Genomic DNA, 17,238 nt, shown 5'->3' on the forward strand with positions numbered 1-17,238 from the left:
CTCATCTCAGCGTTACCATGACAAACAGCGGGACCGGATCCAAATTAAATGCTTTCCTAAATGCCAGTTCCTCCTCTTTGGAGATTACTTTAAGAAAACCATGATGGCATCTTTTACAATTGCACTCTCGTAGACAGAGTAAGAAGAAGTAAAACTGCTAGAGCACATTAGATATTTGGGTTCACACTGCCCAAACAGCTGGTAAATACACACTGAAGCTTGCAATTCCTGCCACAGCACGGGCAGGGTTAGTGTATGTAAACTGAATGACTGAGATACAGGATCTGCTTGGGAGTGGAAACAAAAACAAACAAAACCCCAACCATTTCAAACATCACATCCATCCCAAGTAATAATAATGAAAAAAAAAAACAAGGTGGTTTCACACGCACACTGAAAACGAGGAATAGGAAAGGCTCAATACCAAGTCTTGGAAAGTTGAGGATGACTTAAAGACACTGTAAGATGGAGCTACCTTCCTAGAGGATTATTATTATTTCTAAAACCACCACAAACTATTTACAGTAGGCTGAAATCAGATTCTTGTATCCACGACACTATCGTAAAGCTGGTAATAAACATTAACCCTATGTAGGTTCCCTCTAGCGCGTATAATCCATTACCAAACAGAAAACAAAGACAACCTCAGACCTGGTGGCAGTATTGGCCTCAACGTAGTCACTGTTTTCCAGACCAATTGCTTAGAAGTGCTTTGGCATGTACCTCAAAAAAAAATAATGAAAGAACATCTAAGCTCACAAGACACGTATCTGTTGTCTGGTGAGATCACAGCTGGTTATCTCACACGCTGGCGTAAGATAATGCAATGTTTGCAGGTAGACAGAAAACAACTCTGCACAGCTGCACTGCACCTGGGAAGAGAGGTGTTGTCAACGAAATACCTGCCACGTCCTGCACGCTGCTCGGCCAGGAACGCACCTTGTTTTAGGGTGGTGTTCATCAGTGCCCTGATAACCAGAACGCTCCATCACCACACTTTGAGAGCAGGCAGGTCCCTGAGCAGCTTCGCCAGGATGTGCAGGCATGTCTCCTTGCCCTTCAGCAAGCAGATCCCTCATGCCTGCGAGGGCTCAGATTGGTAACCTATAACTCATTATCAGGTAACTCGTTGAGGGAAGGAAAAAAACAAAACAAAACAAAACAACAATTTGGGATCTCTCCCATAGTAGAGGAAGCCATAAAAAAAGAGTTGTAGAAATTTGCCCTGGACTGCCAATGTTTTTGTCTATGTTTGATCACACGGGTTTGTTGACCTCTTCAGCACCTGTTTGGAACAGAGGTGGTCGTTTCAAAGCTTTGTCTGAAAGAAATTCACATCAGTCCTCCTGCTTGATGCAAGAATCTGCTTTGCAGATCCCTTCACCCTCTTGAACCTGTAAAATGGAAACAAGAGCATGGGAAACACGCTAGCTTTGATCTTGCTGCTTCTGACCCAACTACTACACTGGGTATGATAACTCAGGGGTTTAATTATCTGGGACCAAGTAGAAGCTAGTCAGCCATGAACCCACACTGACAAGAAAAATCCTGGTGGCTGCAGGAAAAAAAGAGAAGCATCACCATTTCTGAAGTCTTTTCCGATGCCAACCAACTATAGGATATGCAGAAGAGAACAAAGACTTCCTTCCATTTGTGCCTGGAAAGGGTGGCACAGCTCTGATTTTCATAGAAGGGTTGGGGTTGGAAGGGCCCTCTGGAGGTTACCTGGTCCAACCCCCTGTGATCAGACAGGGACACCTGGAGGAGGCAACCCAGGACCACATTCAGATGGCTTCTGAACATCCTCAAGGAGAGTCCACAACGTCTTTGGCAACCTATGCCAGTGCTTTGTCACCCTTCCTTTGGGGAAGAACCTTGTCGGTGATCCCTCTGAATTAATAACTGCGTTCTGAAAGTGCACTTGAAATGCACACCTACCCCCTTCTCCAAGGGATGACACCCTATGAACAGTGCTAAATTCATCTCTGCTGTTATCACACAGAGATTTTTGTCTTGTAACGTTCCTGGTTACTTGCAGGTACCTGCAAGAATCCCGTAAGACACCACCACAGCCCAGGGCAGGTGTCACCATGCAGAGCCGTTTCACTTCATTAATCTGACAGAAAACCCAGGAAAAAAAATAAAGTGCTTAAAAACCTGTCAGGTTAGCAAGCTAAATGAGCTGAAGACCAGTCCAGAAAAACGCTAGAACTGCCAAAAAGAGAAGGGAAGAAAAGCCGGCAGGACAAAGACATACCTTTGCAAAGGCAAACAGCATCATGTTGCTGCCTGAACTGATCCATGTCCACACCAAGACAGCGCTGCTCCATGCTCACTGCTGGGCAGCATCGCCCCTGGACCACAGGGGAGGAGGGGAGGTCTCCTGAATTACGTTCCCCTTTTTATTTTTTGGTGTGTGTGTGTATACAGGGAGGCTCAGCCAAACTGGAATGAGAAGGAACGAACCAGCGGCACATAGGTAAAATCACAGCGTGTTACTTGGGAAAGATGATGACTCAACCCAAATCAAGTGGGAAGTAAAGAGCCAAGAGGAACAGCATTGCAGCAAAACAAGGCATCTGGAGCAGAAAAGCAGCCACAACAGGAATTCCCGTGTGACCAGACATGAAGTATTATTGCATAATTGTTCTGGGTGATTAAAAAGCAGCCTCCAACTAACCACTTCTCCCTACACCGCTGCCGAGAGCTGGGGTGATCTGGAACGGCACAAGCGCGTGCGGAAGGGGTGATGTGCTACCACCCACTGCACCTTAATCAAGCCTCAGTCACTGCCCATCGCCAGCTCTCCGTGTCCATTATATTCGATTCATGTTCAGAAGAACAAACTATACCACCACATAATGCTGTTCAACGCAGCAGACAAGTCACCCTAGCAAAGTAGGGAAAAACAACCACTGCTGGCCCCATAATTAAGAGCTTCCATGAAAACTTTGCCCCAAGATTACAGCCGGCTTTCCAGAACAGAAGATTCAGACATTGAAGAAGTTGACAAGAGGGTTAGAAAAGTCCCTGTGAACATACTCCAGCTTCCTGCTATGTTGTTGTGATTATGTTGCTTTTTATGTTCATGGTAGTAATTCATCTGGACCATCATTCTACAGATAGGTAAAAGGAGACCTCAGGTTTCCTCTTTGAAAAAAAAAAAAGGGGGGGGGGAAGATGTCTCAGCATCCATCCTCTGGACAATGGTGAGACACACAGCCCATTTAAATGATTTTCCTTAACTAGCTTTTTGCCCCAAGGCTAGATAAGGATATGCATCTCACAAGTGATAGAGCTGCACTCTGTTTAGAGTGATGTGATAATGGTGATGATGTGACAAAGAATAGATGAAAACCTTCAAAGAAACGCTTAGCGGTGAAAAAGCCTTACAAGTGAATTCTCCTGGAGAATATATCCTCGAGATATTTATGTATGAACCACACTCAGGTCCAGGATTTATGCCCCAAGCCAGGCCACGAGCTCAGATCTGTGATTTACCACGGCCACTGGAATTCCTGTGGTTACGTTACACATCTGACCTCTTCGCTGTATGTATTTCAACAGCATTAAATAATGAGCAGCACGTCTTTTATTACCGTTCCCGGTCCCAATGAGTGGCAGCACTATAAAAAGCAACGCTCCCCGTGACTCAGCCCAGGAGGGCAGGGCCGCTCACCGAGGCGCACGCGAAGCCACCTCCGGCCCTGGCCACCAGCCCGGCAGGAGAAGGGCTACAGGCGGCCAGGTCTCAACTCCATGAACCCCAGGCACGATGTAGGAATGGGTGCTGGGAAGGGCAGAGCTGAAAAAATGGGGATGGAGAGATGGCATCTGAGGAAGCCTCCATGGGATGGGTCAATGAGGCTGTGGAGACAGTGAAACCCATTGTAGTTTAGGGTCTGCTCCTGAGGTACGTGCAACGTCTGTCCCCAGTTTATTGACAGAAGGCGGAGCAGGAAATATGCTTCGCGCTAAATAACCGCACTCATTTTGTTGTATTTGAAGAAAAGTATCCATTGGAGATTAGCTTGGGCCGCTGAGGATGAGAACAAGGGGACTGAACGGCCAAACAGAAGTGCATTTTTTTTATTAATATACTTTTGGCTCTCTTTACGATATTTCAATATAACCGCTGGCTACCACACAGATGACTGTATATCAGACTAAGGCAGATTTAATAAAAGTCTATTTAGAAAGATGAGAACATTGCATAATCCATTACAAAACCAAATGTATTTCTGAGGGGAGTTAAGGGAGGTCTGAACATCCAGGCTCCCGAATCCATCAACGCGGCCCTTCTGCACAAAGGGCGGTGAGATGCACCCAAGAAGGGGCAGTGGCTACGAGAACTGCTCCCACACTGTCGGAGCTCCTGGTGGTTTATGAGAGAGCCTGAATTCGGCTACGCCGATGTTCTGTTTGGGTTTTTCCTCCCTTTCTTCACTAGGATAAAAACAGACAGCACACCCACCCAGAAAACCCCAAAAGAGAACAAAAACACAAGCTAAGGAGGAATCCTGACCCCGTGAAAACAACCTAATTATAATTATAAGGGATTACAAATCAAAGAGAAAAAGCTGCCAAATTTTTGGAAGCAAACATACAACAAAAGCTCCGCACTGAAAAAAAATGTAGCCTCCAAAGATGATTATTATTCTTTCTAGTAGAAAACAAGACAGCAGGGACCACAGCTGTTTATTTATCCATTAAAATTGATCTGCCCTTTACTGTGAGTTCTTCCAAAGAACACTTCTTTATTATTATTATTAAGGAAGTATGCAAGATAGCAAACCAACTCTCCCTTGCCCTTCTGTGGTCAACTTAATGACGACCTTCACAAGACTCTCAGCATTTAAAAAAAAAAAAATGTTTTTTTTTTTTTTCAAACAGTTTGCACTCAAAAGAAATATTTCAAGATGATTATTTCACGCTCAAGCATCAGTGTTAAGCCCTGCACCATATGAATAGCTCTGTCTCTGGTTATAAACAGAAGAAAATCTGCTTCTCTTAAATGTCAAATTTCATTATGCACTTCTACATCACACACCATTCACATCTACCATGTGCCTGTGTTTTTCTCATGGAAGGAGCGCTGCAGGCTCTTTTTTTTTTCTTCTTCTTCTTTTTTTTTTTTCCTAAAACAATTCTGGGCTTGAGTTTTTGGGGGATTTGCTCTGCTTGCTTTTCCAGTGTGGCGCACGCTTTCGAGGGACACAAAGATAAACCAAAATGATTTTCAGTGATTAATTCAAGTGCGTGCTGGCTGACCAAGACGCAACCACACCAGTCATCTGATTACTGCCCTGCTCCTCACGCCCAGCTAGATAAGCACAGTCACACTACAACGCTTCCACGCAGGAAGTAATTTCTGCTGAGCCGGGGGGATTTCAGGCAAAAGGAACTACTTTCCTGGTCTAACAGTTTCATTTTACGTTTCCAAGAACTACAGCTGTCTGTCAGCACCAACAAGGCCCGTACACAGGTGGCAGCGCTTTGGTGCGGCCGATAGGATAAGCGAGCGAAGCCTCACAGGTGAAAAGGCGAGGCAGGCTTTTCGCATGCGCTACTCGGTGAATATGAAGCAGGGGCAGAAAGCAGCGTGGCCCCCTCACCAGAAATTTCCCCCTTTAGCCATTCCAGTGGGAAAACCACAAAACAGAGCAGCACCTTGTGCCTTGGGAGGCATACACCTCGTGCGAGGCATTTCTCCTTTATTTCTACAGAAAGAGTTGTATCGAGGCAGCGACTACAAAGCGGGAGGAATTCAGCAGAACTTTCTCCACCACCAGCATCACCACCTCTCCCCACAACCAGCCCAGCCGTCGGGTCAGGCTGACGCAGGGAGGCACGGTGACACGATGGGAGCCCTCCCTGCCGCCCTGGCTAGCGGCACCCACCCGCAGCACCTCTCCCGCGGGTGGCAGCCCCGCGGGGGCGAGCAGCCCACGGGAAGCCCCTCTCCTCACCTTGCTCACGACGTTTTGGACCAGGCCGGCCCTGATCCGGTAGTGCCACTCGTGGCAGTCGCACTCGCTGGCGTTGCCGGGGCTGGGCAGCGCGGTGGCCGGGGGGAAGATGCCGCTGCGGTTGGCGTGGCCGGGGGGGACCAGGGAGCCGTTCCAGTCGCCCTGCTGCCCGTCCGCCTGCCGGCACCAGAAGTCCGGCTGGTCCAGCAGGAAGGAGTCCGAGAACTTGCTGAAGCCGATGAAGAGGGCCGGCACCCAGGTGAGCAGCACCAGGGTGCGCTGGTACCCGCCGCCCAGCCCCCCGAGGAAGGGCAGCACGGAGCCGTCGTAGTCGAGGAGCAGCGGGCTGCAGGCGGCGGACGACGACGAGGGGGGCGGCGGCGGCACCGCCTGGATCTCGGCCCCGACCCCCAGCCCGGCCCCGGGGGGCGGCCCCGGGGGGGCGGCGGCGGCCCCCGGCACCGAGCCGTTCTCCTCCGGCAGCGGCCGGCCCTCGCGGCGCCGCTCTATCGCCATGCAGCCGCCGGAGGGGGGGGCTCACATAGGGGGGGTTCCGCGGCAAGCCCCGGCGCCTCCCGGCGAGTCAAAGCGGCCCTTCTCCTCCTCCTCCTCGTCGTCCTCCTCTTCCTCGGACACACGCCTCGCCGGGGCCAAGCGGAGAGGAAAGGGGGGAGGCGGCGGCGAGCGAGCCCCTCGCCCTGCGGCCCCCAGCGGGCTGCGGCTGCCGGCGGGGCCCCCCCTCGCCGTGCCTGTGCGTCAGGCGGCACTCATCCCAGCGCTCCCTGCCCCCCCCGAGCGGCACCGCCGAAAAGAAAAAGGAAGGAGCCGGCCGGATCCGAGCATGCGATGGGCCGAGGGAGGGGAGGAAAGAAAGAAAAGGAAGGAGGGGAAGGAAAAAAAAAAAAAAAAAGGCACGAGCAAACAAATAATAATAATAATAAAATAATCGCCCGGCCACCCCGCGAAGCAAAGCCGGCGACGGCGAGCCGTGCAAAACCGGTGCAGCAAGGCTGTAGGAACACGCCTCCTCTCCCGGTTTGGGTGAGGAGGAGGGAGGGGAGGCAAGGCGAAGGAAGGAGGGGAAGAAAACACCAGCTCCCGCTGCGGCTTCCCCGCTCCCAGCTCAGCTAAAGGTCCCCCCGCGGCCGCGGCGGGGACGGCAGCAGCGGCACCCCCCGGCCCCCCCCGCGGGCGGCTCGCAGCCCCCCATCCCGCACACCTGGCTCCGCACCACCGCCGGGGGGACCCCCCCGAGCCCTCTCCCCGCGGCCCGGCTCTGCGGGCAGCCCCCACCTGCCGGCACGGCTCGGCACAACACGGCACGGCCCCCCCCCCCTCGCTCCGCCCTACGCCTCCCCGGGCGGCCGCACCTGCTCCCGGCTCGGCTCGGCTCGGCACGGCCCCCCGCAGGGAGCCGCCGCCGGGGGCGGGACAGGGAGGGAGCGGGGGCGGCCCCGGGGGGCTCCGCACCGCCCCCCGGCGGGGCCAGGGCCGGCGGAGCGGGGCGCGCATGGGTGCCGGGGGCGGTGCGCCGTGCCCAGTGCACTGCGGCTGCGGCTGGGGCGCTGCGAACGGGGGGGGGGGAGGAGGAGGAGCGGCCCGGGGGGATGAAGAAGGGGCACGGAGGAGGCTGAGGGGAGAGGGGGGCGTCCCTGAGAGCCGCGGCTGCCACCCCCCCAACCAGGCCGACAACGCGGTGCAACACTGGGAAAAAAATATATACACGTATAGAAGTGCTAGCACCTCGCCTTAGCTGCAGCGGAGTCGTTCCTGAGGTGTGAAGGTTACTTTCGTGTTAAGCTAAATTCGCTTCAGCACCTAAGTGCCTCAGACTATTTTCATCACGGAGTGCAGCCCGTGCATTACTGAACAGTTATTTATTTTTCTGAGACAACGGATCAATAGGCACTTGTACATATGAACATGGTTAGCGAGCAGAAAATACTTGGGTGCATTAGTAGAGGGTTGGCATCGTTGCTGGATATAAATGGAAGAGCAAGTCGGTGGTGGACATCCATTTACCCGATCCAGCCTCTGCAAGGCAGTTACTGTACACTGTTAACTCCTTGTCTGTCCTTCCCTGCAGCTCCTTTTCTTGCACAGGACACCAAAAAGGCCACCCCCTGCCACTGCTTCTGGATCCCTTCCATGTGGCTTCCCTCAGCCCCGCTCTGAGAGACCCCAGTACCCACAGCCCACCCAGGGGATGTGTCCCACTTATTTGACCGCTCCTTGCAGACACAGCCCTGTTACTCCTGCCCAGGGAAGTCTCCTCCATTCTCCTCCCAGCAACTGGCCAGCTGGACACGCTAGCATGTCCTCACGCTACGCTTTCTTCATGCTGACCAGCTGCGATGCCCCTGGTTGCCCTCAGTTCTCCTCACGCAGCCAAGGCCTTGCCTCAGACCCCGAGCCTGCTGTGTGCAGGGCCTGACCCCGCCTGCACCACCCCTGCTGCCCCTCGTCGCCTTCCAGTCACGTCTCTGTGGGGTATTTTAAATTCCTATTTCATCCCCGATTAGCACCGCCAATGCAGGCCAATAGGGAACTCTCCAGGACAGACCCCTTTGGAAACACATCCGTAACCCACCTGTTCAGTAAACCAGCAAGAATTGCTGGTTTTGGCGTTTTGTACCCACTACCCAACATTTTTGCATAAACCAAACTCCTTCATTCATGAACGAGGGTGCAGAGCCCAACTTAAGGTCGCTCCTTTCTTCCATAGCAAGGTCCATTCTTCTGTTGCCAAAGGAAATTTGGTCAGCTTGACCTGGTTTCTTCTTGGCAAGTGCATGTTAATGGTTACTTATCTCTTTGTGTCCTTTCTGCCTGTTTGCCAGTGATTTGGCTGTTTGTACTAAGTCCTTTTCGGGAATAAAATGGCTACCTGGGCTGTTGTTTTGTTTTGTTTTAAATGCTCTTTTCAAAGAGAGGCCCTGCTCTTGCTCTTTTCCATCGCCACGTTCCTTGGTCATCCTCCCTGAGCTCAACATTTCCAGCATCGTTTGTGCCACTTCTCTCAGCTCCCTCTCCTGAAGCCCAGCCAGCCTGTTGACTTGAGCACCTCTAAATTACCCAAATGCTCTCGCACCTTGTTCTTTCCTAGCTGGGGCTGAAATCCTTTTCCTTTGTCATTGATGTGCGCTATGGCAATCACCTGATAACAAGCAACATCTTTTAGCAAAGACTGATGCAAAAAAGGCATCAGGCACCCCGAGCCTTCTCAGCATCAGTCAGTAGCTTTCTCTCTCTGATGACTAATCCACTTTCCTTTGACTTCCTCTTACCACTGATGTACTTACTGAATGATTTCTCATGGCTTGCCATGCTCTTGCTAGTTCAGTTGTATTTCTTGCATCGTCTTTCCTCTGTTTGTCCCTGCATGCTCTTGCTTTCCAGTACTTCTGCACTTATCCTGTAGAAGCCTGACCCAGTTTCCCCACGCCTCCTTTTGGGAACTCGTGATTTAGCCGGATCAGTTGCTCACTGCCCTTCCCAGATCCCTTCTGCGATGGGACAGGTCTCCCAGCAGTTCCCTGGTACCACTAACTCTCTTTTCCCACAAGGGCAAGGCCTGCAGTTGGCAGGGAGAAATGGAAGGGGACTTTGGGAATGGAGGTCAAATTATAGCTTTGAGAAATCTGACTAAAAGCAAAGAACAGAAAATATTTGGGACAGATAGGAGGGAAAAGACCTCAGAGGAAGAGGTAGGAGTAATGTGAACGAGCAGAAACAGAACCTGTAGAAACAAAATAAAATCATCCAGTGCAATGAAATGCACATAATGAGCGGTGACAGCCATTACTCAAGCTGACCAAACATCTTCATCCCAAGCAGCTCTTCTGGCCTACTCCCATGTCCTGAGACTTTGTTTGGAACTGAAAATGTCAGAGGTGGTATATTCATGGGAGTTACATGTTTTCACACGGTAGAGTTTTTCCACCCTTGAAAAAGTGATCCTCAAGAGATTCTTCCTGGGTGCAAGAGGGTTGAGGACAAACAAAGGAAAGAAAATACATTTCTAGTAGCTAAGAAATGTGTTTTTGATGAAAAAGTAGTACTGAGGTGGTACTTCACTGAAAAAAATATCTGTCGAATAACCGAAAAGTCATTAGGTATTCTGGTGAAAAATTGATTTTGATTTGAATAGGAAAATGAAAACATTTTGAGAGGAATATCCACATTTTGAAAGGACTGCTCTACTGCATGCTGGAGCCTACACATGAATAAACGCTGAAGTTGAGGTTACAGAGCCAAGCCTTTCCTTCCTGTGCAGGGCTTTTTGAGACACTGCCTCTCAGGATCAAGCATGGCTTCTTAACCAGTGCCTCTCTGACCCCCAATAGCAGATGTAGCATCTTTGGGGTGCCTCTTTGTTAGAAGACGATGCAGATAGCCACGATGCACAGCAGCCTCAGCACTGGGGCAGTGTGTCCCAGCACTGGAAAATGGGGAGCGCTGCCCCGACCAGAGCAAGCCTCCTGTCGCACAGCTAGCATCCTGCCTCTCGGCACCCTGCCACGGCTCGGAGGATTTAGAGCCAGGATCCAGGCAAATATCATCGTGTTCACAGAGAGGAGGAAAAAAACAAGGTTCCTTAGCCTTGGCGATGACATTTCCAGATTCTTGGAAGGCCAGCCATGGCACTTTGAAGAGCTCCTGGCACAAAATCCCATTTTATATAGAATTTGCAACAACCTCATCCCACATAACAACAACCCTGGCTATATTTTACTGTTTTATGGGATGTATGCTTGGTTGCCTTTTTTATCTAAAGGAATCCTGTACTGTAGAGGTGAAGCTATGACAATGCGATAAATCAAAGCTACTTGGTACAAAGACTGATTAATAAAATAGGCTATTGGTATGCAGACTATTTATGTAATGGAGAAAAACACGATGAGTTCATAGGATCATTGGATAATTCAGGTTGGAAGGGATCAGGAAGCCTCTATTCTTACCTCCTCTTGAAGGGGGATTGGCAATGGGATCAGATCAGGGCATACAGGGTTTTATCCAGGAATTTTTCAGTTCAGGAGGTCAAGGTAGTACTGTGAGGGCTGTGTGTGGGGCAAGATTAACAGAAGGACGTATGAATGAATTGAAAATGGTAAAAGGGGCTAAGCCATTTGGAGGACAGGCAGACAAGCCACTGATCCTGGGACTGAACCAAAGACAGCCAACTTTCACCATTCTTCCAATGTCAGCAAATATTAGTGAATCTCACTGGCAAAGCGTCCCGTCCCTCCCTGCTGCTGATTCAAACAGGAGATGACAACCCATTACTTGCACTATTCACGCTGCTGGCAGAGGTCTGTACCCCTGTGCAGGGAGGTGTGCAGCAAGGGAAGGCCTCCCATCTTCTGTCCACTGGGGATGTTTGTTATCCTAAAACCAGAGAAAATTACCCATGCACTAACCCTTGGAAAAGACTGTGAATGTTGCAAAGTCAAGCAACCTGGTGTTGCTAAATGCTGCAACTAAGATTGCTTGGGCAATGTTAATTTGTGTCCCAAATCTCATGCACATGCATTCTGATGAAACATTTAATTACATGTGCGTTATGATGCAAACTATAATTAGGTGATCATTTTTCTTGCAGGTCCCCTGCTTTTTCAGTCACACAATAAATAAATAAATAAATAAAGGGATGACCATTTAAGAAGCCTTAACTCTCAGCAAGAATTAAGCACTTAAAATCCCTTTGAGACTCTGGGTCTTAATGAGGAGCAACTCAATATTTTGTTTTCTCTTCGTACAGTATAGAGCCCCATGACTTATTTAATGCACTATCTTCAAACCCTGCTCTCAAGAACTAATGATTAATGTCCTCATGGGCTTTTTTATAATTTTCCCTATGAAGTATTCGCATGTTTCGCAAATATTAATGCATTTATTTTCACTGTACCTCCATAAGATGGAGATTATTTTTACCTTCCTTTCTTATTGGGAAGCCCAGAGACAGACGGGTTAAGGTGAAAACCATGAAGTTTTGTGTGCCTAACTCACAGCTCCCAGCAGTTCAGCATTCTTGAGCATGGTGCAGCATTTTGTATTTTCAAAGCACAACTCCTCTTGGCAACCGTGAATATGCAGTGCTTTTGTAAATCAGATTCCAGAGTCTCAAGGCACGCACTCATAAAATGAGACAAAAGCAACTGGAATAACATCAAATGGAGCTTGGAGGAAGAGAGAGAAACCTGACATCACTTCTGGGCAAAATGATGGAGCAGCCAATGCAGCACTTGATTAATAAAGAATTTAAACTGGGTAAGACAATTAGAGACAGTTAACCTGGATTTAAGAAAAAGAAACCTTGCCATGCTACCAATTTTTTAATGAGGTTGTAAATTTGGTTAATGAAGATGGTCCTAATGTAAAGCATTAGTGACTGCAGAGTAAGAAAGATAAACCCAAGGCAGCTCTACCCTACTCGGTCCAGGTTGCTCTCTTCTAGACACAGCAGTGCCACCAGAAGAGCTGACCTCCATCAGCTTCTTGTAACTCTTTCCTTGCTAGAAATTAGTTCCCCTTCCAGTCTGCCTGCAGAACAACTCCTGCCTTCACCCCCTGCTTCACAGTAGGGTAAAAAAGCTAAGTTCACTCTAACCAGCAATTTAAACTGCATAAGCTTGTCAGGAGAATTTTCCTCGAGGGGAGCTGAGGAGCTAGCTCAGACACTTCTACACCTGTCAGCAGCCATCTAGCTGACTTTCTAAATGATGAATTTAATTCTCTGGAGAAGCAGTGGCACACCTCGACTCTCCTTGCAGCCTCCCACCCCATTTGTGATTCACCTCTGCAATAAATGAGGCAGGGTCGCATGGGGAACAGCCTCCTTCACGGTGAAGTGACCCACATGCAAAGCAGGTCTGTCCTGTTCGCTGAACGAGGCGAGCGCTCTCTGCAAAAAGCAGCAGGTAGTCATGTAATTAAAGGCTTTCATCCCTGTAAGAACACAAATATTATACGCATTGTATATGTGTGTGTGTGTGTAACATACACAGTATGTGAACACAGACACACAGAGGCCAAATTAGCTCTACACAAGCTGTTTTACCCTATGTAGTTCCTGAATTTCAAGTGATTGGTTTTGCATTCTTCACGGCGTTTTAATGTGGGGCTTTTTCTCTGTGCGTATACGTTAAAACAATGGAAAAAACAATGAGTGCTTACACAAGTTACACAGTGTGTATAATTTTTAGACACTAATGCTTTAATGGAATGTAGGGAAATAGAGTAGGAATTCAGTCCAGTGGCTTTTCTATTTTAAACAGATCTTCAAATACTAGAACTAAATAAATTAAATGAAATGAACAATTAAATGAAATGAAATTAAACACAGGCTTCAGGACGGATTCCTGCTTTGAAGGACCAAAGTCTCAAACAGCATTAATTCTACATTCCCTTGGTCATGAGTCTGTAGTCAAACATCTGATGTTGAAAATCACCAAGTGCAAATATATTATATATATTTTCTGCATCCTCCTCTAAGACTGCTGACAGATCCTTAACAGAAATACTGAGACTGGAATAGTAATCCTTAGTTCAGGAGCAGGATGGGTGCATTTTCACCTATAAAGGGAATCGCAGCCTGCTACGTGCAGATGGTTACTGCCACTTTTACAGTACAACTCGATTTTTAAAGGGAATGCAAAAAACAAGCAGCACGTAGGATATTCCTTGAGGACTTCCAGAGGAGAGGAATCAGTATACCCCAAGGGAACTCAGTGACTCAAAGCGCAGCCCTCAGACAGATAGATTACACCTTGCATGCAGGTTAACTGTGTGAGTATATGTATGTGCTACAGAAAATAACCAAACAAATGTAAGGACGGCAGCTCAAAGCCTAATTGCCTCAAATGTATTAATCACCGGGATCCACCTTGCAGGACTAAACCAGAATATTTAGTAAGAATAGAACATATAATCAAGAAACTCATTTGCACATGAAATATTTCCCTTTATTTTTTTTTTTTATTATACCTGAGTAAGAGAGACGCTCAATGGAGAGTGTTTCTTTCCATGCCTCCTCCCGTAGTGTACATGCAAGCTCCAACTCACGTGTTGTCCAAACATTTTTGCCGTGCATCCCTGGGTGTTGAGTGAGCTCCAAGGTACAGCAGCAAGACCAGAGCCTATTCTGTCCTTCAATGCTCGCCCAAACAGGGCATCACCCACACTGTGGAGGGGCTGAGAAGGGTAAAAATAAATTATTTTTATCTTAATTAAAGTCACCGCGACATGTGATGTTGAGCAGGGCGCTTGCCCGTAAGTTTGTGCCCATGGTGGGCTCCATGTTGCATAGTTACTGCCTTGTGGGGTGGGAGAGGATGCTGCCTGAGGTGTGAGTGCCCTGAGAACAGTGAGGGTTCGTGATACCAAAGGTACAGTTGTCCAAAATCTGGGTTTCTGGACCCCACCTGTTCTTGGATCCATGCTTTGCTAAACAACGTGGGACTATACCTCCAAATCTGCTGTTTATCACAATCTCATCTGATAGGGAAGGAAAATCCACTTTCAAGAGCTGTAACCATCAAAACAGGGTAAATGAGTAACTAACACTTGACCCCAGGAAGCATTTCTGGTACGACTAGCCATTGCTGCAGAAACAGGCTTTGAAAAAGTGGTAGCAAGAGGCAGTTCCTGTCTTCTACAATGCTGGCTATCTTGGAATAAAAGCCAACATTCTCCTCCACGAGAGGGACAAAAAGCAAGATCCTTGATCCTATCCATCCATCTATTTATGCATTATCTGGCGTTCACCGCTGCTGTACCCTAAATCTCAGGCAGGAATTACTGGGATACTGAGTGCAGACCTTGCAAATTTGACCTGCCCCAGTGGGATACTCTCATTGCCCACCCACAGAGAACACCTGCACCGGTGGCCCATAGCTCGGTTCGTGGTTTGGGTTCTCCTCAATAAAGCCTTTCAAAAATTTCCAGAGCAGCATATTCTCTTTTCTCTGCATCCAAACCAAGCATGACTGTGCACATATGGTTTAAGAGGGAAATAAGAGCATTAATTACTTCAAGTCAGAGAAAGAGCATGTTGATTTTGCTCAAGAAAATTGTTATGAAATAAAATAACTGCCATAAGAACAAAGGGGAAAGAAAGATGGGGGAAAATCATAGCATGATATTTAATATTTTTGTTATATTTTCTATCAACATTTGAAGATTCAAGAGAAAAGAGGCTTGCGCTGCTAGAGTTAAATAGCTTGCAGCTACTTAGAATCCAGACCACCTTGTGCAAATACAGCTCTGCAGCGTGGTCAACCCAGCAGACTTTGTCTTTCCAGGCCTAACCAGTGGTTTATTTATTTATTTTTGGCCTGAACATCCACAGCCTAAAGTCGAGGAGCCCGTGAGCCTCTGAAATTAATAAAACAGAAGGGAGGAGGGTTCTTCCAAAGTGCTCTGCGTTTTACACCACTGGAGCCCTAGAGCCCACTGCGCCTGAAGGAAAGGGTGAAGTTGCAACCAGTTTTGCTCAGGACCAGGTAGGATGTGGCCAGCACGTGCAGCTCACCGGGATGTTTGCTCACCCAGCGTGCCCACACAAGGTGAGAGCCCTCAGCCCACCAAGTGTGTTGCACCAAATGGCCCACTGCAGACTTACCCCAGCCTTTTTTTGCTCCCTGCTGATGCTGCTGTGCCTGGGGAGTCCGAAAACACAGCAGCCAGCCAGAAAAAGGCAAACTCTTCTGCAGCTCGAGGCATCTAGTTAGAAACACATTGCTAGGAGGGAACAGCTGCCAGCAGGAGCAGCCAGAGGAGAATGAGAGGTTACACCTGGAGAGAGAAGAAATGCTGTGAGGGGGGAGTCAGCTGGGAAATGATTTCTGGCTTGGGGAGGTTTGGCTTACAAAACAAATAAATAAAGGGAACAGCAAATTCTAAGCAATACTGTGAAGAAACAGACTTGGTATAAGATGAGAGGGGAAAGGGAAATTAAACTTTCGTTCCCACCAGGTTCCTGCTTGTGGGTAAGAGACGAAAGGACAGAGGACAAGAAGTGAGTGCTGCAGCTTTTGCGTTGGCCTTTCCTTGCTTCTCCATTGTACCCATTCGGCTGGTCCATTGATGGACCACCAGAACAGAATCATCAGTGGCCTCGATCAGCAGCGAGGAGTCTAGTTTTTGCTAGGAAACCTGCATTTCTCTTTGGACAAGCCAGGGTTTCTGCCATCTTTCTCAGGAAGAAATGAACTGGGCAACAGGTTAAAAGTAACTAGCATTTAAAAAACAGTCTGTACTGGTGACTGCAGATGTTGTAAATTGTTCCCACTTGTGACCTTGCCGTGGGAGAACATGAAAGGCCGCCACCAGTGTCGTGGCTGTTTGGAATGAGATAGGAAGTGAGCCAAAGCTATCTTGGCAGCAGCCGCACGTATCTCGCAGCTTAGCTGCCCAGCCAAAATACCTCAGGCAGGACGTTGCTGGTGTCCAGTTCCTTTCCATAGGGATCAAGCGTTCCTGGCCAGAGGGATTTTGAAAAAAGACTTGTATTTATTAGCTTTAATACTATTTCTGGTCTTTAAGCAGGAGGGATGCTGTTAGGCTGTCTTCACAGTGGTATTGACCTATCTGTGATCTCCTAACTCTGTGTTGAGTGACTATTCTCAATATTCACATCACTGGCTCCTCGTTGTCTTCGTAACTTTACCTGCAGCAGGTGACTATCTGGTGCCCGGTTCAGCTTCTCCTCTGCAGCACTCTTAGTTGTGTTCCCCATGCCTGTGGTCCCCCTACAATGCCCCATTTCTGGCACTAACAGCCCACTGACACGGGATGAAGATGGATCTGTATAATTATGCAGCAATTCTCTGTTAACCTCTCTCAATTATTTTTAAAAGCATGTTGCTATGGGAAAACGCTCCTGGAGTCAGTTATTTTAATTTTTAATACTTAGCTGCTTAAACCCATCCTTCCACCATTTTCCGCTTAGGGGACAAACTTTTATCCAGTTAGTTACTAGCTTTAGTCCAATAACTAGTCCAGCTAGTTATTAGCTTTATCCAGCTAATTATGTTGTTCAGTTTGCCAGGAATGAAGTGCCCTCCCCACAGCTCAGACATGCAAATCAGTGCAGTGCTTACTGAGTGGTAGCTGACACTAAAAAAGGAAGAAGTTTACAGGTGGCAAGTTTTAAAATTTAGGACCAAATTCCTTTCCCTCATTTTACTACAGGTGGACAAAGCAAGCATGGTACAAAGCTCATCACTGTTTCTTTTAAAAACACAACTAGAAGAGCAAAGTCCAAGTG

The 17,238-nt window shown here is 48.2% G+C and overlaps 1 protein-coding gene and 1 long non-coding RNA gene across 3 annotated transcripts in view; both read right to left on the reverse strand.

The window, feature by feature from the left end:
• Positions 1-7,215, reverse strand: part of SLC22A23 (solute carrier family 22 member 23) — a 99,085-nt gene extending 91,870 nt beyond the window's left edge. The window contains exon 1 of one of the 2 annotated variants that reach the window (XM_035316545.1): positions 5,970-7,215. In XM_035316545.1, the coding sequence (XP_035172436.1) occupies positions 5,970-6,485 (516 nt within the window). In that variant the 5' untranslated portion in view covers positions 6,486-7,215. The remainder of the gene's footprint in view (positions 1-5,969) is intronic. The other variant, XM_035316546.1, reaches the window with a different exon arrangement.
• A 2,339-nt stretch (positions 7,216-9,554) lies between these two features.
• Positions 9,555-15,644, reverse strand: LOC118161161. Its single transcript, XR_004747882.1, has 4 exons — positions 15,592-15,644; positions 14,034-14,162; positions 12,767-12,917; positions 9,555-11,357 (listed from the first exon to the last, which is right to left on the reverse strand). It is a non-coding gene; the product is annotated as an uncharacterized LOC118161161 (long non-coding RNA).
• Positions 15,645-17,238: the final 1,594 nt, after the last annotated feature.

This window comes from Oxyura jamaicensis, chromosome 2, assembly GCF_011077185.1.
Source record: "Oxyura jamaicensis isolate SHBP4307 breed ruddy duck chromosome 2, BPBGC_Ojam_1.0, whole genome shotgun sequence".
NCBI lineage: Eukaryota > Metazoa > Chordata > Aves > Anseriformes > Anatidae > Oxyura > Oxyura jamaicensis.